The 23,952-nt window shown below is 41.6% G+C and overlaps 2 protein-coding genes across 9 annotated transcripts in view; both read right to left on the bottom strand.

Annotated features, from left to right (window-relative positions):
* The window catches only part of satb1b (SATB homeobox 1b), a 72,772-nt gene extending 69,539 nt beyond the window's left edge, over positions 1 to 3,233 (bottom strand). For all 8 annotated transcript variants that reach the window (XM_084053559.1, XM_084053562.1, XM_084053561.1 and 5 more), the window contains exon 1: positions 2,975 to 3,233. The gene's annotated coding sequence lies outside the window, so the exon portion shown is untranslated. The remainder of the gene's footprint in view (positions 1 to 2,974) is intronic.
* Positions 3,234 to 14,337: 11,104 nt separating this feature from the next.
* LOC311041777 (adrenodoxin-like) lies at positions 14,338 to 14,979 on the bottom strand (the record flags this gene model as incomplete). The annotated part of the gene is made up of 1 exon (XM_084052264.1): positions 14,338 to 14,979. One exon carries the CDS (start codon positions 14,977 to 14,979, stop codon positions 14,338 to 14,340), a length of 642 nt encoding a protein of 213 aa, XP_083908390.1.
* Positions 14,980 to 23,952: the final 8,973 nt, after the last annotated feature.

Here is a 23,952-nt window from a genome sequence, read left to right as displayed (position 1 = left end):
TTCCTTCACTTTCTTCTGGACCTGGCCTCCACTGAAATTGTGAGGGGGAGCCAGGCGTTAACCATGTTCAACCTGACGTCCCTAATTTAGGAGTGTCATTACAGGTGAAAATTGTCAAAACAAAAACACGTCAAAAATGTCAAAAACAGACAATCTACAAGCTCAAAATGCGTTGTGACGTTACGCATTGTGAGCTTGTAGAACAGCTATTTTTGCTATTCGTCATATGACGAAGTATAGTACATTTCTTACAGTAAGTAATCTTGAGCCTCCGGTCCCTCAGAGATTTTTACAGTATGCGCCAGCGACCTGACAAATGAAGTGCCAATTAAGGGACATGTGAGGCAAAAGTGCCACCAGGATTGAAGCACAGTTTATTAGGGGCGAGACAGTGGAGGGAGAGAAGTTCAAGGGTGGAACAGAAATTAGAGGTGCGAGCGAGTGCCATATCACCTATGTGAATTTGTCAACGCTCGCAAATCTGACAGGATGATTTCCTGCTATTAGGCTGCGACCATATTATGCACAGTGCACTACTTTCGATTAGAAGAGGTAAGTTGTCTTCATGCACTGCTGAGGTACAGTAAATGAAACATCTAGGGATCTTAGGGCATAAATCTGTGAGCAGAAAGAAAGATCAGAGTCTTTTATGTTTTGTCATGTTGTCTGCTAATCATCGTTCACAATAGGGTCCATCTAATATACTGACAACTTTGCCAGGGAGTGGACACTTTCAGATGAATAGCTGACTGGCAACAACAGAGTTCCAGGCGTATTAATGTTTTATGTCATGGTAGAAATACGTGTGCCGTGACACTGTCCATCCCATGCTCTTTGATTCTCATCATTCCTGTCAAACAAGTTTAGATTATTTTTTTTTGGCAAAAGATCAACAACGTATAGCCTACTAGATATATGTGTGGGTGTAAAACGCAGAGGTCTTGTGTTAATATTCAGAAGCTGCCGTTAAGGCTTTTGTCTTGTCAAAGGACTTACAAGAAGTGACACTCACAGTCTGAGACAGGAAAAGGGCTGTGACATTGTTCTCAGAGGCAGTGACCAGAGAAGCCACAGCGCCTTAAGCTGCCACAGACCTGCAATGATAAAAAAAAAGAAAGTCACCACTATTATGGCATAACTTGTTTATATTTCCTGTATGGGGGCCAATCTTTTACCTAGTAATTGCATGCAAATAAGCTCATATCTTCAAAAAATATTAGTAAGCTATACATCCACACAGCATTATGACTTATTTTCCTTTAATTTCCTATCTGGAGATAGGTTGAGGGTCCATGGTAATTTTAACGAATCATTCCACAAATCTTGTGATAATTATCAAAAGATACTGGAATATATGTACAAAAGTACTTGCTTATTTATTTGCAAAACGTATATTAGCGATACTTCTGCATACATGATCTGAAATAATTGAAAGGCAAACAGCCCAGTGATTCATGAACAATGTAAGGCGTGCATACAGCAGGCTGTGAAACTTAAGAAAACCACAACACACTTATACCCATGTAATCTTAGAATAGTGTAGAGTGCACTATATCTACTCATACTGTCCTCTCTCTCACACTCACTCTCTCTCTCACACACACACACACACACACGCACACACACACACACACACACACACACACACACACACACACACACACACACACACACACACACACACACACACACACACACACACACACACACACACACACACACACACACACACACACACACACACACACTGGTCTGGTTCCTCTACCTGAAATTACCTTATCAGCATAATTGTGACAAAAACCACAAGTCAGACCCTACTACTTACATTACAAAATTTCAACTATGATGACAGATATCAGTGGCACGGTTTATGCACAAAACAGGAAATAGTTTTAACTGTTTCATTCCCCATGTCTGTCATACATTTTTAATAGCAATCTTTTTGGTCACAGTATTATGTTAATATGGTAAACCATGGTATTTCCAATATATCAAGTGGACATGTACAATATTCAAATTAAATAAAATGAGAAAAGATTAATTGAAGTAGTTTGTAATGGCCCAATAAAAAGTAAGCAAAAGCTTCAGGCTGTATGGAAAGTTTCTCCTAACCATATGCCTAAAGACTGTCAACACACACAAATAATTGCCACAGACCAAACAGTCAAAGTGATGACCACTGACCAGTAACAAATTAGGATTCAACCTCCAAAATAATCCTCACATGGGTCATACAAGGGAGTACTGGAATGACAATCTATTTAAGATGTACACAAAGGAGTACACGAACGAATAACTTCTATTTAACAAAGCAAAGGATGTTGCCACGTAAAATCATCTTCAACTTAACAGGTAGGTTGTTAAACGCAACTTGAGCAGCCAGGAAAGCGACACTTGGTGACTTCGCATCTTTGTCTTCTGTTATGCGCAATAAATAAGCTGTTAAATGAATTAGGCGAGGTGATTCTATTTAACCCCACTTACATCAAATGAATGAGTCCTTTGCTTATTCTTGTATAGCCTACTCGACAACGGCCTGATCTTCACTGTTGTGAGTGACTAAAACAGCCTACCCAAGGTAACGCAAATGTGCGAGATTGGAAAGTGAAGCTGTCAATGCTTGCATGTGATGTAGGCTATTTATCATCAAGCGTGACATTCACGTTCTGGTGGTTAGTAAAACAAAATAAAAAAAAGGAATTATAGTAACCAGTTTTCATTTTTACCAAGTTATTAAGATGTTTTAATGACCTTCCAAGAACCTATAATAAATTAAGATGCGGGTATGCTGATAGCAGGCTACGATCCATGCTTCTTATTCCAGAGGCAAACCTTTATTTTCCTATTGTGATTTATGCCAGATAGAATTATGTTTTTTTTTTAAATGTGATAAAGTTATCAATGACATTTCACACCCCAAACGCTCCCAACAATCACACTAGAAACAGAAACAGAATAAAATACGGGAACCTACCTCCTTTAAAGTTAGCAGTCACCCGGACCTCTCGTTTTCCATCAAAAGTTGTTAAATCTTGTAGAGACACTGCTCCGGCGGGACGAGAGGCGTTCCAAGAGAACAAAAAATAAAAGTAGGCCTACTTTGAAAAAGTCCTAGTGAGTGATGACAGAGAGTTGTCAAGAAAAGAGCGCACTGTGATCGCGGAGACAGCGTGAACACACACAGACACACAGTGAAGTTGGGAGTTGACAGGATGGGAGCGCAGTGTGTTGCGTCGCGGCCACAGAGTGGAGTGTAGAGTAGCGGCATGTGAGGAGGGTTGGTTCTTTGAGAGGGTGGCAGGTAAACGGACCGCCCCTCTCCCTTTCTGATGCTCAAATCGATGATTTGCCAGCTGCGGCGCAGCTTGTCTCATGCCCCACTTTGGTTTTTACAACGCTTTTCTCCAGGGAGGCTCCTCCACCACGGCAGAGAAGAGGAGAGAAGAAGCTATACTGCCATGGAGAGCGCGCACACTCACATCCATTGTCATATTTTAACGCCACATGTTTTAAAGGCCAGTGGTTCTTCTCAACCTTTTTCAGGCCGTGACCCCCTAAAATATTCAGGTATCACCACCCTGATAAGCTCTTGGAATTGTTGGAGTTGAGGCATTAGTATGGGCTTTACTCGCTTCCACAGATACATATTGTGAAAATAGCAGATCTACAAGCTCACAATGCCTAGATCGGCTATTTTCTTTTTTCTCCTTTTTCTTATATTATTTGACAATTTGGGCAATGTTTGACCAGTTTTTTTTTATAGTCTAGTTTGTTGATTACTTTTGATGCAGTTGGCTATAAATGGTCTTTTTTGGGGGGTATTAAAAAGGTCTTAAAAGTCCTTAGATTGTCACTTTACTGTCATCTGGGGACCCCCCCAAAAAAATCATGTGGGGACCGGACCACCCTGAGGGTCCGACCCACATGTTGAGAATCACTGCACTCTACGGTACGGCAGAGAAGAGGAGAGAAGCTACTGCCATGGAGAGCGCGCACAGTTGCACACTCATCCATTGTCATATTTTAACGCCACATGTTTAGGCTACATGTCAAGAAAGAAAGAAAAAGTCCGATGTAGGCTAGCCTACCAGTAATATGGGCCAGCAGGCCTACAACGATGCGCGCAGGTGCGTTTCGCTATATGTGAGACCAGACCAGAGCCTCTTGTTTTAACAATAGAAGATGGCAAACTGCCAATTTATCCTCTCCTAACACCTGAGAAGAAGAATGCGAAATCGTCACCTGGAAGTCGGTGCATATCTTCTGTCACATATTACCGATGTAAAAAAAGAAAGGAGGGAAAAAAAGGGCTTGTTACATCAGATTATATAGCATTCTAGCAACTAGAATGTTGCAAAAAAAGAAGAAGAAATGTTGCAAAAAAAGAAGAAAGAAAAGATAAAAGTTTTGAGCAGCCTATTGAAGAATATGGTTAACTGTAGGCGTATAGTGTTTGCTAACATACTGTGAAAAAAATATAGGCTATTAATTGTAAGTATATAGACCTACGTAGTACTTAGCCAGTACAGAATATAGGAAAATAAAATAACAAATAAATAATAGAAAATAATTATTATTATTAATGCATGCATGCTCTTTGTATCAGACACACTTCCCTTTGCACAGCAAGCTGTTGCTTTTTTCACAGAAGTTTCTTTTTTGTCTGCAATTGTAGGCTATAGGCCTACACACCTGCTGACTCTGTCCTCAATAGGCCTGTATATGTACGCCTGGCTGATAAAATACATGACCTTCACAAAAAGGATGCATGTTTGAAAAATTGGTGTGATAGCTTTAGTTTGTAAAAAAAAAAAAAAAAAAAAAAAACTAGTTCTACCAAATTCAACATTTTGAAAATAATATTAGGCTTTTTATTAGGGCCTTTACACATGGATATATTAGCCAAGGAAATATATCACAGTAGCCTATAAACTGACAGGTAGCCTATACCTGGTTTCCCAGTAACTAAGATAATAATAATAATCCATTTTAGCATAGCCATATGTTCAAAATAAGTTAATGAAATAATATACCATCTTGTCTCTTGCTGGTGTGTGTGTGTGTGTGTGTGTGTGTGTGTGTGTGTGTGTGTGTGTGTGTGTGTGTGTGTGTGTGTGTGTGTGTGTGTGTGTGTGTGTGTTTGGCCATGCGCGCGCGCCCACGCATCAACGCATGGCCGCGTGCATCTCTAGGTGCATTTAAGTGTAGTGTAGGGCTATCTGTGTGTATCTACGCGTGATTGCCTGCATAGCCTACTGTGAACGTGTGTGTGTGTGTGTGTGTGTGTGTGTGTGTGTGTGTGTGTGTGTGTGTGTGTGTGTGTGTGTGTGTGTGTGTGTGTGTGTGTGTGTGTGTGTGTGTGTGTGTGTGTGTGTGTGTGCGTGTGGATGAGGTGCATGTGACTCCCCAAAATGATTGTCAGCTTGCATCTGCACATCTAAATACTGTGTGTGTGCAAGCAGGTGTGCTGGAAGCAACCGGCAACTGCAGGACTGTATAGCAGTGTCACTCAAAGGCTATACATAGCTGCACCTTACAGCAGTGGTTCTCAAACAGTGGTTCGGGGACCACCAGTGGTCCTTCAGGGGGTTCCAGGTGGTCCCCATGCAGCTACATGATGGAGAGTTGGTAACCAAATGGACGGTATGGACCCTTGTATATCTTTAACCCTTGAGAGTGTAAAAGGGTCCATTTGGTTTCATTTTACTCTCTCAAGAGTTAAATTATTGTTAAACACCTGCATTACTTAATTAAAGAATTGTTATTTTGATCAATGTTTGCCTGTTATCTCTCTTATCTGGTAGGCCTACCACATCACTATACAGCATGGAATTGTGGCCAAAATCTTATCCAACGATAACGACATATTCGAAGTCTTGGTTATTGGGTCTATTTGGTGGTCCGTGGCTCAAATGCCGAATAATTAATGGACCGTCACCTTGATATGAAAAGGGTTGAAAACCACTGCCTTACATGCAGGAAGACGTTAGACTTAGACGATCACTTTAATTTACACGTTATGTAGGCTATATGAATATTAGTTTTAAAAGGTCAAAATGTATTTAAAAAGCCATTTAGCACTGCTGAAAGCAACAACAAAAAAGCTGACACTTGCAGTTGCCAGCATTTCAGAATGTATATTTGTTAATGAACATACATAATACTGTAGCTTTTATTGTAAGCTGGTTCTTTCAAATACTTCTCAGAAAAGTTCATTTTCTGTGGCTCTGGGACTCCACAAAAGCCATGGCAGACTTTCATTATGATGTATTCGAAATCTCCATTTCACAAAAACACTGGCTCTCCATATGATTCACACGAGCACTCTCTCACGGGAGAATAAAATAGCTTGAAAAGTTCCAGTAAGGAGATTCAGATTTGTCTTTTGCATAATTGTAAATTCATGCTAAGTTAAGTATGTTTTCATCATTAGGAATAACAGCTGGTGACGACTACAATGCAGCATTTATTTGTACAGCGATTCAAAGTGCTGGATATGCAAGAAGGTGCTGCTGATTCCGCTTGTTTTTCTGACTTTGACCACAAGGGGGACTTCTCTCAGCAGCATGAAACCACAGTGTGGGTTGATCTGCAACTTTCTTCTTTCTGTTGAATCTGCCAAGACAAAGTGGTCATCATCAGCTGACCTCTCCTCCAGGCAGTCACTTTTCTTTTCTTTCTTTCTTTCTTTCTTTCTTTCTTTCTTTCTTTCTTTCTTTCTTCTTCTTCTTCTTCTTCTTCTTCTTCTTCTTCTTCTTCTTCTTCTTCTTCTTCTTCTTCTTCTTCTTCTTCTTCTTCTTCTTCCTTTAAATCAGTGGTCCCTTAATGTTCAGGTGCTCTATTTTAGATCACAGGTTTTCAAAGTTGTTGTGCTCAAGGCACAGGGCAAGTCATAATCTCAACAAGTCTCTATTCATATCCATGCAAAATAGCCATTATAACACCTGTTATAACACTCTTATCACTGTAAATGTTCTTTTTTATTTACTAATGCTAAATAGAAGTAGACAAACAACTATGCAAATTTGAAAATTTGCAAAATTACATCAAGGCAGAGAGCAACAAAACCTATTTGAACCAGACAGGTTACAAATGCCTCTGCATCGGGAAATGAAACAAAAAGTACTGAAATAGTACATTTTTTAAAAAGAAGAAAGGAAAATCGTAACTTTTTGTATAATTATATTGCAATAATAATGTGTGTGTCACAAAATCCCAAGGTACACCTGGACTTGTCTCACAGCACACCAGTGTGCCTCAGCACACCGTTTTGGAACTACTACTCTAGATTTGAATAAATACATAATTTAATTGATTAATGAAAAAAAAAACTGGCATCTCAATTGTGGATTATTAGGGTGAGAGCTACAGTTTGTGTGAGAGCAATGGAGGAGTTCCAAACTTTAATGAAAATGAATGTCCATCTATGTTATTGGAGGGCATATCTAAGGTAAAAAAAAAAAAGAAATAAAAAAAAATGTGTGAAGTGTAAACAATTCAAAGCAGACCTTGAACTGGTCCTGAGACACTTCAATCGTCTGCATTTTCTTCTTTCTTTCTTTTTTCTTTCTTTTTTTTTTGAGGACAATAAACAGCACTTGGAAAATTACAAGAGTTACACCCCAGAATTAATCTTTCCAACCCACAACTAAATAGAGAGAGACACTGCTGCCTCTCCATCAAGCGAGTATATTTTAATTACAGACTATTGACTGCTGAAGGTAATTTGTCTCAGAAAGATGCCCAAGAGCCAAAAGACAGACGTCTCGTCTAAATCTGGAATGCTCTACCCTTTTATTGTCTTGATTTTGTGGTTGCCATTCCCTACTTTCTTCAGTCACTCTCTTATAATTGCTCACCTTTTAAAGATTAACAAGGATTCCTGAGAAGACGAACACTTGTCTACTTGTCTTATCCAGGATAAGCACTGGATTTTCAGATAATGTTTTTTCTGCGCACTTCAGCAGGTGACTACGCTGTGGTTTTTGCCCTCTCGAAATTGGAAGGTATAAATTGAAGCCCAGTCTTCCTTTATTCAATATCCCTTTGAGTCTGCAAGAGGACCTCAAACTTTTTAAATGAGAGAGTGTATGATTGTGTTAAACACGCTCACTGCTCAAATGAAACTATATTATTAATTCTCATTGGTTTGCTCCCCTGAATGCACTGCATCACTGCAGAGCACAGTGGGGATGAGGACCAATCAGAACAGTAAGCTGACCCACTGAGGCCTCTAAAGTGCACACGCCTACAGCTGCTAATGAGGTCATTCAGACAGGCTAAAGCAAAACATTGCAGAAGCATTATCGTTATGTTTCGTCAACTCTCCCCATATGATAACTTAATTTAACAACATGAACCCTTGCGTCCCAATTCTGGGCATGTCGGAAGGTTCCTAGTTCGATCCCGGGCTCCCCTTGAGGAAGTGTGCCCTTGAGCAAAACACTGAAACCTCAAACTGCTCCCGATAAGCAGGTTGTTATAATAGGCAAACATTTGTTGAAAATAGGAAAACATTGGGGCGCTGATAGCCTATAGAAGGCGCATACTACACATAGGCTCTAATGCAGCCTGTCAGTGGGTTGAGGGTTTGATTCCCGAGCCTGAAGACCTTTGCTGCGTGTCACTCCCCGTCTCACTCGCCACTGTGCTTTCCAAATAAAGTCAGAAAAGCCCCAAAAACATCTTACAAATAGGAAAATATTTAGCAAAAACAACAGATACGCCCATATACTGTATAGGCATACCGAATACAGATCCGGTTTTCCAGAACCACCAGATCTCTATATCCTATCCTATATTAAAATTGCCTAATGTATGGGTGGGTGGGTCTGTCGGTGGACCGCGCCACGGCCCTTGGGGGCCCCAGGGCCTTAATTGGCATGTATGGAGATGCGTCTGAATTTCACATCTACAGGAGGCTACATAAGTGTGAGTGTGTGTGTGTGTGTGTGTGTGTGTGTGTGTGTGTGTGTGTGTGTGTGTGTGGAGCTAATCCCGCAAACCATTGGACTCAGAATATGAATATCTTCACATGATTAGATGTTTTAACCGTCATCATTGACATTTTGGAAAATGTTCTGTTCATTAGGGACACTGTCCTGCAACTGTCTAAGAATAACAGTCCTGGAAATTGCGGGACGGGTGGTCACTCTGGCTTTAACTAAAGGTGTGTTTGTCCAACTCTGTCTCTGTCTATCTGTGTTGAGGGCTGTGTCGCGAACTGTCTACGCGTGGTGGGCCATACCGCAGTCACTAGTAGCCTATGTGTGTCTGTGTGCACTGTGTTGGTTGCGGTGTTTGTGTGTCTACCTTACCAAGCATCAATATACAGTATACTGTACACGAAAGGCAGGCAGGAACCAGTGTTCTCAACAGTGCAGGATCGTGAAGGCACATGGCTTCAATGTCAAAAAGTCAATTGCCTACTAATTGGTACAAGGGGAATTTCTTGTCAAACATTCCACTACCACCCAGGGAAGTTCCAGCCATCCATTAAGCTCCCATTCAACCTTAGCATTCAACCTGGCTTGTTTGTGTCAGCCTCGCAGCCATGGAGGGATGTCAGGCACGTGACACGTCATCCAGTGCACAGCTTTAGGAGCCCCATGTGATACCCGGCCTCTGTGTTTGACATGCACCTCAGTGTGGCGCGCCCGTCACAGTGAGACACCATATCTCCTGGAGAGTCTATTAGCTGTGCTTAATTAAACAAATGTGATTAGACCGATCCAAATTCACACAACTGAATCCCCGATAAGGAGTGAGCAATGAGAAGGGGCCTGTAGAAGGGAGCTAGTGTCATGCATGGCTAGGCTTTATTAATAGCGCCTATTACACACTAATGCACAACTCGGCAAGCTTGAGAGTTTACGTGTGAATAATATGTCTATTTGGCAATGAGAGCTCGGCGGGCGATGTTTGTGGGCGTTTTTAAAGTTGCGTTAATCGCTGCTTGCTATGAACTGTCAGAGAAAATGAAGATTGTGTTAGGCTATAAACGCTATAAAACATTAAAGTTGATAACTAATAACTAATTGATCTCTGGTATGTTCATGCAAGAGAGGTAGGCATAATTTAGTCACACTGTCCATCTTAATTCTCACCAACTTGCATGAATCATGTTAGACAAAGAGAGAAAAAGTGAGAAACTAAAGGGACTTTTAAAAGGATGGTGCAAATCAGCTCACCAACAAATATAATAAAATGATGTTCAAAATAAGGGCAGTACTTCATGATGACGTTATAGCAATGTATGCACCCTGAAAAGTTAAGCACACTACAGTAACACACACTGTAATGTTACGGTAAACAAGACAATATACCATTTTGTGGATGGGAACATTGCCCTTTGAGAATGATGTCCGTTGGGAACACATGCCCTTCCGGTTATGCAATACCAGTCCTGTTGTACCCATTGTCAGAATACTTAGTGCAGTACCCATTACTTGGAGGCCATTCTATGGCGTCAGTACTACGATGACCTGATGCCGTCCCAATATGAAGGACTGCCCTTAAGTCTTTGCCTTTGTTCAGCAGTGCAGTTTGTTTTTAGATGTCCGAATTGTTTCCACCCAGTTCTACAGTAGACCTATGATGTCACCATGTTTCAGTAGGCAAAGATCTCTGTTCGTCTGGCTACGTAAGACTAATGAGGAGGCTTCTGTGTGCAGTGAAAATATTTTACTTCTAAGGAATAGCATCCGTGTGAGGAGAAAGAGCACGGGCAATAAGTTGTTGTATTCTGTTGTGGATTGTTACAACATTTTTGGCCTGTTGTGTTTTTGGTTAACTGACCCTGTTTGCCACTGTTCAATGTTTCTCTGACAAGCTGCCGACTCTCAGGGAAAAGCGTCCAGATCTCCAGAGTCCAGACATGGGTCTCTCTGTATAAATTAATGTCCATACATCAGTAGCACTAATAGTGAGTGACGCATACCACTGCGTGTCAAAAAAACTATCACACTATCCCTTTAATACTTTGGGATACAGCCATTGTAAAGTGAAGTGTTGCAGAATTAGGTTACTACTTTATACTGTTAAGTCTAAGCAGGAAGTACCAGGAGAAATGAGTCAAGATGCATTAGGGATGCTCCAGTAGTTCCAGTTTGAACTTTCTGTACCCCCTGGATCTCCAGAGTTTAATAGTGCACTCATTACTCCATCGCAGACAAACAAAGGCACTGCTACTTAAACAATGGCCTGTCTATGTTGTCTGGGTAAACTGAGGGATTCTGATGAGGCTGAAGGTAAAATGCCATGGCTACAGTATGTTCTTGGGTCATTGGTATTTCAAACTAAATGAGGTCTCCAAATTTATGTATTTGTCTATTCATCTTTCAAAAGTTCACGCTAGTACTTTAATGCATTTAGTTGAGTTCGAATTGCACTATGTATTTTTTAAATAAGCAAAGCCCGGCTCAGTCCTTAGTTAAATCTATAGACACACACACAGCCATTCAAACTGTGTACTACTAACTTGAACACTGCTACATTCAGCTCAAGCCATAGCATTACAACCATGTAGTTCTTTTCACTTTCTTGTAAATAGTGAGAATAACATGTGCAATTACACAAAATAAAGTGTCTACTCCACTAGCATTGTATTCCATGGTTGCTTCCCAAGTGTATTTACAGTAAAAAAAGAAAAAAAGGTGCAAACTGAACCATAGTGCATAGTGATATCTTAACCACTATTGCCTGTTGGGCACCAGCCTATTCCTTCTATAAATGCGCTATAAATCTGCATGTGTGTATCTGTCCTTCACGTTACTTGAGAACCGTCCGACTGATTGACTTCAAACTTGCCGTGCGACCCGAGGGAGTGAGTTGCCAGGTGTTGAGTCGATCGGATCGCCGGTCGTCCACCCTATATACTTTGTTGACTGGAGTCCCCCAGGGGTCTGTACTTAGTTGGCACCCCTCCTTTTTTCCATCTACCAAATCTCTTCACTGAAAACAGAAGATCAGTTATTTTCAGTGAATGTTCACATATTTCACATATTTTCACAGAATGTGAAATAGCAGATCTAAGTGAATAGCCAAAGTATACAATAATGATTTTTAGCTCAAATCTAAAATGACACAGATGCTTTCTCGGTTTTAATGGGTTAATAGAAAATACAAATTAGGGGACGTCAGCATCAGGACCAGTAATAAGGTGTTATAATCATTATAGTACAACCCATAATATATTGTAAAATGTCACATTTGGGTCCTGACAACAACCAGTTTTGAACCACTGGTTCATCTTGGCAATGACAATGTCTATTGAATATCTACGGATGTGATTATGTCAGAACAGATGTAGGTCCACTGTAACCCAGATTTATCTTGTAGCCTATATAATTGTAGAATCTATAGAAAGCTATGTATAGTACAGCATGTGAATCAGATACTGTTGTTCAGATATGATACATTCAATGAATGGTAATTCTGACATGTAGTTAAGTTAAAATATTGTTAAATATTGGAAAATGCTGACTGTCTGGGAGCCAAATTCCCCAAATAGTGATCCAAGACAAATAATATAGGATATAAACAGGGTATTTTCAGCAACAGTTTGACAGGCAAGGATTAAAAATCATGACATGGGTTTTGGACATTAAGCCCTTGCGTGATTCCTGCCTTGACAGGAGTTAATAAGTCAGACAGGGCTAAATCAATATAATTGTAGGGGGGTCAATCTAAAACTAGCTTAAATATCTGTCTCTTAATAAAGGGCTCAAGGGGTTGTTATTACAGTGTGGCAGAAGGCCAAGCCACCTAGAACTACGTTCGTATGTATGTATGTAGGTAGGTAGGTAGGTAGGTAGGTAGGTAGGTAGGTACTCTCAAAAGTAGACAGCATGACATAAAATAACTAATTGATCTCTGGTATGTCATATGTCATAAAACAGAAACACCTCAAGCCATAAACGAACACAGCATGAACAGTCAGCACTACCAGGAAATGGTGAAGTTAAAGTGAAAATCATGAAAGAGTGAGAAGTGGATCAGCATATAAAAACAAGACCAGGAGAGACCTGGTTCTGCCAGACCCAGAATAAATTCCTAGTATGTAACACATACAACCACCCCTTGTGGTTGAAATCCGAATGGCCGGACTTCGCTTGATGTGTGTGCAGAGGAAAAGAGGAATTCAATTCCGACATCCCCATATATGGACGAAAGAGGGACAGACATTTATGCCCATGTATGGACGAAACAGGGACAAAGCCTCATGTAGGCCGACCCTCTGGGTCTGGCAAATATAAAAAAATCAATGAATCTCTAAGTTACACCAACATTCATTGTTCTTGTGAAGCATTTTGTTCTTATAAGTGAAGTATTAATTACATAACCGGGTGGGGCATGCATTCCCAATTGGCATTGTCCTTGAGTAGTCCTATAAATGTGTGAAATCTGCGTGTGTGTATCTGTCCTTCACGTATCTCGAGAACCGATTGACTTCAAACTTGACGTGCTGTTGATCGCATCGGCAGTTGTCTATAAAGCTGATCTGACTCATATGCCCATGGGCATATACGGAGATCCAGTTGTCCAGAACCAGATCCGACCATTATGCCCTTATATTGGGCATATATGGAGATCTCTGCATCTGTCTGTCCTGATGCCATCAATAGCAATGGTACATACTAAGACTGGTGTCCAAGTACTGCACTAAGTAGTCTGACAACAGGTACAATGGGTACAACGGGTACAACGGGTATTGCATAACCGGAGGGGGTTCCCAACAGGCATCCTTCCCAACGAGCATTGGCCTAGTCTAAATTATTATCTATAAATAAATGCATGTCATCTCTGTCTGTCTCCCGCATATCTTGAGAACCATTGGACCGATAAACTTGGCCTGTGTCATATCGGCGGTTCTCCAAAAATATCTATAAGTCTGTCTGTCAGTCTGTGTCCCTTTATTGCCCATTATAATGATCTCTGATGTCATCAATATTACTCATAACATGACATAATAGACTGGCCTAGTACTGTGAAGTAACTTACTGTACTATCAATAGCTAAACATTGGTCAGAAAGGCCACACTGTCAGTTTTTTCGTTTGTTTGCTTTGAGGATAAAGTAAATTGGTAGCGCCGTCTTTTTTCTGTATTCTTTAACCCTGACCTACAGGAAGTTGTCCAATGACTCATGTGTTTCCAGGGACTGCAGTTTAAGAAATACAGAAAGAAACAAATGCCGCCAGAAAGGGGCAGCCTATGAAAAACTAATGTTGCCCCAGTGACTTTAGTGCATTCCCCCTGGGATTCATACCTTCAGCTCTGACTGACCATAACCAAACTCTCCTTGTGCATATTTCTTTCTAGCTGTTCAGGTTGCCACTTAAGAGGACACGTCTCCTCTCTGTCTGATATCCGCGACACTCTGCGGCACTCTGGCCACCATGCCCTCCAAAGACTTGGTCAGACAGATCTGGCAACCCAAACGCGACGTGTCAGTGAGGCCATAGGCCACGTCCAACATGTCCATCTCTTCGTCTGTGACCGGCCTCAGTTGTTTACACACCTCCTCATCAAAGATCAGGTGACACGTGGAGCAGGCCAACACCCCCCCACATGCACCAAAACCATCAAAGTCTAGGTCTTGTTCTATGACAACGTCTAGTAATGAGTCACCAGGAGACCCTTTCACTGTGATCTTCTCTCCATCTCTGTTGACAAAATGCACAGTCACTTTGTTATCAGACCTAAGTGGTTGTGTGCCGGTGCTGAAGCCCCTGTGAGGCTGGGATCTGGCAGTGCTGAAGCCCCTGTGAGGCTGGGTGCTGGTGGAGGTGAAGGCCCTCTGACGCTGGGTGCTGAAGAAGCAACTCTGATGCTGAGTGCGGGTGGTGCTGAAGCCCCTGTTCAGTGACAGCAGAAACCCGGATCCAGAGGCTCCAGTGTTCCCTGCTGTCCGCAACCAGCTGCCTCGCTGTAACGTCACTTGAAACAGCAGTCTTCTGGTCGCTGTCATCAAAGCCATTTTGTGAAACAGTACAGGAATTGAATAAAATGAACGAAACAAACAACCTACCTACAGGTTGAACATGTGTTAATTTGACACAGTCCAACCATTGGACTGGTGGCTAGCGGGGCTAGCTGCTTTTAACTCCCACAGACCATTCAGTCGCTGTAAAGAAGAGTCATTGCCATTGCATAACAACACGTCATAGACGTCAGTGGTCTATGACGTATATTTGACGTGTGACTCCAAATTTGGGCAAGGTTTCAGCATGATCACAGACACATTGACTTCCGTTATAAACTTAAAGTTAAATATAAAGAAGTATAAAACATAGTGAAAAAGGTACTTCTATGGGCCATTGGCAGCGTGCACACAATGTTTGAGACAGATCAGTCCAGCAGTTTGCGAGATTAGCTACGTACGGACAGACAGACAGACATATCCACACTCTACAGGTAACAAACAAACACAAACACACACGCACGCGCGCACGCGCACACACTCACCCTGTAATAGACAGCTAGCCTCTTGCAGAGCCGTACAAATTGTGCAAACTTAACTATACCTGTGTAGTTACAACAAACCGAGTGTGGAGGACAGAGGGATGTATTGACTGCGACGCTATTTAGATTTATTGAAGAACCATGTGTCACGGCATACATAATTATATAGGACTGGTAGGCTTGATGTAACCATGGCAACATCTGTAGGCACCAGGGCACACCTGTGCTGGGGCCAATCAGGGGTGTGTGTGTAGGGGTGTGTGTGTGTGTGTGTGTGTGTGTGTGTGTGTGTGTGTGTGTGTGTGTGCGCGCGCGCGTGCAGAACGTGCACACATGCATGCAAACAGAATTGGTCATGGGGGGAGTGAACAACTTTGCGTGGGCACGGCTGAAGTTTAAGCTTCATTAGTCATCAGAACAGCCAAGCGTAACATTAAGTCTCTGATTCAATTAACATTTTGTCCAAGTGAGAGACAACTTAAAGAGGTATCAGCTAGTGCAAAAACTGTGCAGTGGAGAATTTTGACATAAGGAGTATAATTACTCAAAAGTTGTTTTAAAATCAAATTGTTCCACATATGTCATTATTAAGAAACAGTTCCAAGTAGACAAGAGCACATACTGTGTGTCAAATAAACACAAATAGAGACATTTTGACACTGAGTTAATTTAACACTGAGGATTTTACTGTGCACTGAAATTGTGAGACACTGCTGTCTTTCTGTCATGCGAGTAACTTTTTAATTACAGCTAAAAAATAAATAACTTAATTCAAAAGCACCGAACTTAAGAATTTCTTGTAGCTCACTGGTTTTCGTTTTTTTGATAAGGTACCATTAAGTATTGGTAAGTTTTTAATACATAACCTAACATGATAAAATTGTTATCATCTGAAGTCTTGGATCTTGATATATTGGAAACCATGGAATTTAATTTGCTTCTGTACAACTGTACATCATTTTGGATTCCAATTCACCTCCACCCACACTGTGTGTTCGGTTACAGTGAATGCTTCATTAAGTATAGTTGATTAACTTTAACCAATGTAGAAAATGCAACAAATATCTGTCATAAAAAAATGCTAAAAATATTTAGATTTTGTGTGAGTATCGACTGAAACAACAAACAAATATTAAAAGAAAAATGACCAAACGTCTAAAACTGGCAAGGACAACTAAAGGGTGAGTTAACTCAAGTCTTCAGGGCAGCATATAATTCCAGCCAGGTAACTGGTTTGTACATTGAAAGGCCTCTTCATTTTTAACAGCGTGCTGCAGTATGATGTCAGATCATCCGTCACTTCTGAGACGTCTCCATATGTGGCTATGCATCACTTGAGTTTCTAATAATCACTCATACAGTAGAGCTTTAATCCAGATCACACTCCCAAGTTGCCTTTGACAGCAGCTTAGCCACCCTGCCATAGAGCGCAACACAGCGGGTGTGGGAGAAGCCCTCGGGGGCAAGCGTGCCCCTCCCCCTCCACCTCCTCCCCTCCCTGGTTGCCCCCGGTGACAGTGACAGAAGTCTGTAATTGCCACCTCGTCAGACGGCTTCATTAAGACGAGTATTGTCTGCGCAGCTGAACGGCAGTGGATAGGGAAGAGAGGAGAGGAGAGGAGAGGAGAGGAGAGGAGAGCCCACAATGCAATTACAGCATTGCCGTGACAGGTGGGGCCTCCTCCAATCCTCTGCGTCTGTGGGGCCCCCAATGCATGTTGGGGAGTTGCAGTGGACTCACATCATTTTTCAACCCCCCCTGTCATTAGTTGGTAATGATTGGATTATTTTGCAGATGAATCACAGTATATGTCTTGCTCACAAACACTTCCTGGCCATATTAATCAAAACCATCAAAGCAGAGCAGTCAGAGTGAATTAAAAAAACAACACGTCTAGATTAAAAATTACGGTAATCCTTCATCAGTGGGTTTTTAACTCTTTGATTGTGTGAATGTGTATGAGTGGTGGTACCATCTTGTTTGAACGACTTTGACACTGTGATAATCTTTATTAATTATAAATCCCAGCCTTAAAATGATCTGTGAGGCATTTGAGAAGTGGAAAAGCAGAATGGCATTGATACTGCAACAGGGGAACAATTAATTGAATAAAGGACGTATTAAAGTATATACGTTTGACATTTGCTACATATTGTATCTACTGTAGATACTATGAGATATTTGCCTCTGCTTCATTGCAGAAATAACTATGTATTATGTATTATCTGTGAACATGAAAGAGAAGATGTGCTGCAGCTGCGATGTTGCTTTAATTGGCCATGCAACTTAAATTAATATCTAGCAAACAATTTGGCATCATCAATACTTTCAAACCTCTCTGCATCATCACACAACCTCCATTTAACCTTCATTAAACCAACAGCGTTCACTTAGAACACTTGTTTGTATGGAGGCAGTTGAGCAACCTAACTGTCTCACTCTGTCGACCGCTGGCTATATGCTTTCACTCACTTCATCCGTAAAAATTCTGCATGACTGAAATTGCCCTTGGTGGAAAGATATCATAGCCATCCACTGCTCTTGGATGGCTCCCATTGGATGGTTTGGTTGTTGCCAAGCGTCTGGGTTGGCCGAGAGCCCCCAGGGAGACCGGGGCTTATGTCTCCAATGGGCCAGTAAGCCTAGAGGCCCCGTAGCCCAGGGAAACGTGGCGAATGAGGGAAGTACCTTGGCAGTGCCCCCTCCCCTTGCCTCAGGACAGTCATCGCTGAAACAAGGCTAATGGTGGCCAACTGTGCAGCGAGTGGGTCTGGGGTATTGGGGAAGCGTGTCTGTAGGTTCATCTGGATTGGCGTCGATAAGGAAGTGCGCTCTTCGTCCTCTGCCTATCACTGCCATGCACAGGGGTAGGAGCAGAGTGTGATGCTTTGTGTGTGTGTGTGTGTGTGTGTGTGTGTGTGTGTGTGTGTGTGTGTGTGTGTGTGTGTGTGTGTGTGTGTGTGTGTGTGTGTGTGTGTGTGTGTGTGTGTGTGTGTGTGTGTGTGTGTGTGTGTGTGCGCGCGTGCGTCCATGGTTGTGGCACAATAATGATGGACTGGCAGGCCATCTCCAGAATGCCAACAGTGACTGATGCTGCAGCAGACATTCCTTTCATAGAGAGCGATGGTATGGTCAGCACAGTGCCAACACTCGGAGACCCTCAGGACCCTTCCCCTTCTCTTCCTATAAGCAAAGACGATGACAGCGATGGCATGAGCATCTAACGAATGTGTGGAACTGTTGGAACGGGAACGGGAACAAAGAAGGCAAAAGTTGGAAACTATGCACTCAACTTTGAAAAAGAAACAAAAAACAATATGCATCCATATATATGTTTTGCTTTTAGTGACATTGCATTGTCTTTTAATCAGTGTTATTCACTGAATCAAACTCTAATGTAATTCTTTTTTGCTGAGAGCAATGTTTTAAAAGGATTTATGAGTGATCAGTTTCCTAGTCGAGATAAAATTCCACAGAATCTTTTTATTAATCGTTTTATGAAATCCACACACTTTGAGCAACTGTGTATTGCCCTTGCACTCTGTCAGACACAGCGCATGGTCTCATATCTCGGATCATTTCTGAGGTTAGGGGGTATTCAATCGCCGTAGCCCCCCGTGCTCCACCAGGGCTTAAGTGATGACACGGAATGATTATGCCCTAGTTAAATACCTGGTGTAATGAGCCAATTAGCCCTATTGACATTCGTGGCTGTCTCCGAGGTGGAGCGGGTACCCCGGTACACGCTCCTTAATCAGAACCGATAACACCGTTTAGCCCTCGCACGTTAATCCTGGGCTCAGGAGCGCATGGTGATTTCTGCATATTCAGACACAGCCACTTCACTACCAAATCATTTTCAACTTCAGCTCCTCATGCATGGTTCATTAGTATTTTTTAAATCTGTAGCATATATATTTCTTTCTTTTTCTTTTTTTGAATTTAAATGATTTCTATGACAGTACACCCCTATTGGCTTTTACTGTTAAAGTGAGGTTTAACATTTTTATTCATTCACAACATGCACATTCATCATCAATGGTGCAGGTGTTAAAGTTTTAAATGCAGAATACTGAACACAACCCTATTATTTAAGCCTATTAGCTTTAGCCTTACAGTATACTGCTTTGAGTTTGATTTCCTTTTGATGGTCTAGCAAAATGAAATGGAAAAAGCTGTGGCATCTACTTCAGGTAAAGAGGGGGTGTTTCAATCAAAATAGCTGCCACATGAAAGAAAGTGAAAGACAACGTTTTAGCCACTAGCAGTTGTTGAGTCATAATGGTGTGAATGTTTTGATATTATTCAGTTTACCGTAAAATTATCACTTTTGTCCTCTTAAAAACCACAAGACTGTTATACGAAACCATTTCTGAAAATGTTTCATCATCAAAACAGCATAGAGTGAAAATGTTTTTCACATGGTGAACTACCATGTTCTGCCTTGAAAAACAAACCTATTAATATGCCCTGTCCCACCTTAGCTCCCTTACCAGCACAAAATGTCATCAGTTTAACATGCTATTTCAATCTCCTTCTAGGTGGCTTTGAGGTTGAAAGGTGTGAAAAAAAAGTGAGCAAACTCACAAACCTACTGATCTGCATGTGTACATCATAATGCTATATCACGTCTTCTAATAAAGCACCAGAAATCAAGGTCAGTTCCTCCAAGCCCTTGAGCCAAAATTATCACAGAAGTTGACATGATCACACAGCATACACAGTCACGCAGCCACACATGCACACACAGTGCACATATGCAGGCATGCACGCGCATGCACACACACGCGCACGCACACACGCACACGCGCGCGCGCACACACACACACACACACACACACACACACACACACACACACACACATACACACACACACACACACACACACACACACACACACACACACACACACACACGGCTATTTCTTAACATGTCAAACCTTGCCAGTCCCCAACGATTCCTGAGCAAATCTGGAGGACAGATGGTGTAAGAGTTTCGACGGCACAATCACATCCCTTAAGCAGAACCACTGAGAGCTATATCGAGTGTGAATCTTTTATCAGCCGCCGTCCCACTGGACACAGAGAACTGACTACTGGGCTGCGTCTGCCTGTTTCTCCAAGTGGCCACATGGGAGGGCCAATTAGCAGCTCCCACGGAGAGGCGCTGTGGCCCTAATAAGAGATGGAAGGAGAAGAAGAATCAATTAAACCCGCACTGACCCTCAGATACAACATGGGACAATACCCCAGGATGAGGCTTTGAAATGAGATGGCTGTGTGGCGTTTTAACTTGACGGCTTAAACTCAGCCGACATTGAAAAATAAATGAGTTGGAGTTTTATCTACGAAGATGGTTTAAGCTTATTTAAGGCATCAATGTTAATGAGATCGTATCCTGATGTGTTCACACATTGAGTCTGTCGATCCTCATGTAGTAGCGTACAGTCACCTCAGATGAACTCCTCAGTTGTTTCGATATGACTGATAGCATCACTTTCGACAATCTACTCTACACTGGGCTGAAAAGTTAGACCTTTGTTGACGGAAAAACTAAAACCTTACAAAGCATTTCTTCCCCTTCTTTTTTGAAATAAGTTAGTGAGAACTTGGGTTTCCCACTGAGCATTTCAGATAAGGTTTTTGTAAAAGAAAAAAAAAGAACAGAAAAGGAAAGGGAAAAAAATCATAATGCGATGCATTGTGGGTAGTTTCCTCTCATTTATGTTGTGGGAGCAGTCAACAAAGATGTAGAGAGCACCAGAGAAACAGAGGAGACACCTCAGGAGGGAGTGAAGGATAATGAAAAGTTTGATTATCTGAGTTACACTCTGTTTTAGACAATAATTCATACGAGAAATTAAATTCTGCATACAGTTCTCTTAATTTGACTTTAATTAAACAATACTCTATAAATGGTACTTTCATTGACCAAATGTTCCCACGTAGCAAAATGGAGAGTCCCTAGCTATTAAGACTGATATGAATTTGGCCTCGTGGGGCTTTACTAGAATCTGATTTGCAGAAATGACAGCTGATGACTTCAAAAAGTTAATTAACTTTTCAATTAGGACCGCATCTGACATTGCAGTTGTGTCTGCTAGAACAACTAGACTGCTGTTTAGGGAGAAACAGGCTTGAGTTATAGATGGATGCACTTTACTGTCTTAAAGAATTTGAATAATGGTTTGTACTATGAACATGTGGTATCAAAGTGATTTTACAGATTTTATCATTTTTTCCATAAGGCAGTTATTATCATTATATTTGAAGGTATTTAATCACAATGCTGTATGAGTTTTTATTTATTTATTTAATAGCACATTTATTTGCATACATACTGTAGGAGGCTGGTATTTTTGTAATTTATTGTTGCCATGTGTGTAATCAACCTGACCAATACTGATGATTCTTAAAGAGAAAAAGAAACTCTCCTAAAAGGTGCTGCCTTAAGAGACATAACATCTAATCAGTGTATCAAAATGTAATTAGGATGGATGGGAAGACACACTATGTTTGACACATACAGTACACGTCCCTTCATAGAGAAACAACACAGTCAATATCAGCCACTCATATCTCTGATGAGCATATCGTTACTAAAACCATTCCTTTTTTATAATCCTTTTTAAAACATTTGAATAAATAGTGAAAATAGCCGAACTACAAGCTCACAATGCGTCGGAAGCTTGTAGATCAGCTATTTTAGCTACTTCAATGCAACACTCTTGTATGATGAAGTGGGCCATTAATTTACGAAAAAAAACATAAAAAGTTTAAATGTGGAGATCATGGTTTCTGCCTGACAGCAACGATATCACCCACAATATTAGATCAGATCCTCACCATTTGTTTAGAGGCTCTCTCTTGAATGCAATGTTTTCAATTAGCGCTTGATTTCTCATTTTCGGCTAATATTAGAGCCTGCACCAGGCTCTAATTGAAGAGGCTGGGCGACTGTATGACCGTGTGCAGTGACGTGGCGACAATGTGCTAGCGTGGCGCTACTCATTAGCCTGACAGTGCCATACACCTGGGGTTCATTCAAAGCATGGGTCAGAGGGCAGGGGAATTTGTACAATAATTATTGATGAGCAGATGTTATAAAATCATTTATGGTAATGCAATCATAATAAATGTCTTTGTGTTGCCGGGCAGATGGGGGGTGGGGGATTGGGGGGGGGGGGGGGGGGGGTAAAGTCTATCTGAGAAGAAGGCGGGGGTAACAAGGAGAGACCTTTATACAAAGCAGTTGGAGTGATTGCACTATATGTAAGCTATATAGTTCATAAAATACTGCATGTACTGTAATACACGACAGCACCCATGCAACATGCAAGTGTGCACATGCACTCACTCACAGTGAGTGCTTGCACACACAAATGAACACAGACATTTCTGAATAGAATGGATGGTAAAGCAGATTTTATGTTTTTTCTTTCTGCAACATGGCTTAAATAGCTGAAACATTACCCAGCCGTTAGCGTATTTACTTTGAGCTTCATATTCATTCAGTGTAGGATCGTTGTGCGATGCTATGATGCACGTAGAGCATTTTTTGGGACCAAATGTCCCACTTACTGCAGGATATGTGCATGGGTATTTTACTGTGTCTAATTGGCAATGCTGCTGCTTTTGCACATAAAAGCACCAATTGAGTATAAAAATAAACTGTCCTAAACACAAGGAGGGACTTCACAAATAGAATATTAGGACCTAAAAGGGGAGAGAAAATGCTAGGTGTCTTTACATATATTGTCATTCGCTATAAGACACCGTATCTGTCTCTCGAAATGTGTGAGGAATTACAGCCAATTCCAAAAACATGCATTAGCCCCCTCCTTAGGTGCAATAGTTCTTTTTACAGCGGGCAAATATCGCAGCGAAACATGGCTGTGCAAGGCAGCTAACCTGGCAGCCGGCAGAGAATAACCCTGCACAGGAAGAAAGCAACCGTGTTATCATGCACACACATGTGGCCTGGGTAAAGATTAAGCCGTATTCATCCCTGGCTGCTTCTCCTCTCTCCTGCCTCAGTCCATCACAAGATATGGCAACCGTTCAGCCAGGAAGCTAGGAGAGGTGCCATGGATTTCACGGCATTCCCAAATCAGGGCCGTCTGGAGACGCGGACGGGGTGTTCTGCAGTGCCGCAGCAACTAGCCTCGGCTTTCCAACAGATCATAAGCTCCTCCACACTTCTATGCTGGGGGTTTGGAATTTTGTTGGATAGGGGTGTCAATGGTAACAGGACCCCCACCGCCTTCCTACCACACACAGACACACATTCCCACAATACAATCTCCTGTTGTGTGCATGGAATTGGGAATCAACTGCTGATTCATGCTTACTGTGGACTATTGTTCGGGAATGTGTTAATATTTGCAAGGAGGTTTTTTTTAGAAGTGGATTTAGTTGAAAGAAAGAAAGCGGGATGAAAAAGTGATCATTTAGCATGGAGAAGTGAGGGATCATTGCATTTCCCTG

The sequence above is a fragment of the Gymnoscopelus microlampas genome (assembly GCF_963454915.1).
Source record: "Gymnoscopelus microlampas genome assembly, chromosome: 3".
In the NCBI taxonomy this organism is placed as follows: domain Eukaryota; kingdom Metazoa; phylum Chordata; class Actinopteri; order Myctophiformes; family Myctophidae; genus Gymnoscopelus; species Gymnoscopelus microlampas.
The sequence above is the reverse complement of the archived record's forward strand: the minus strand, read 5'-3'. Positions and strand labels throughout refer to the sequence as shown.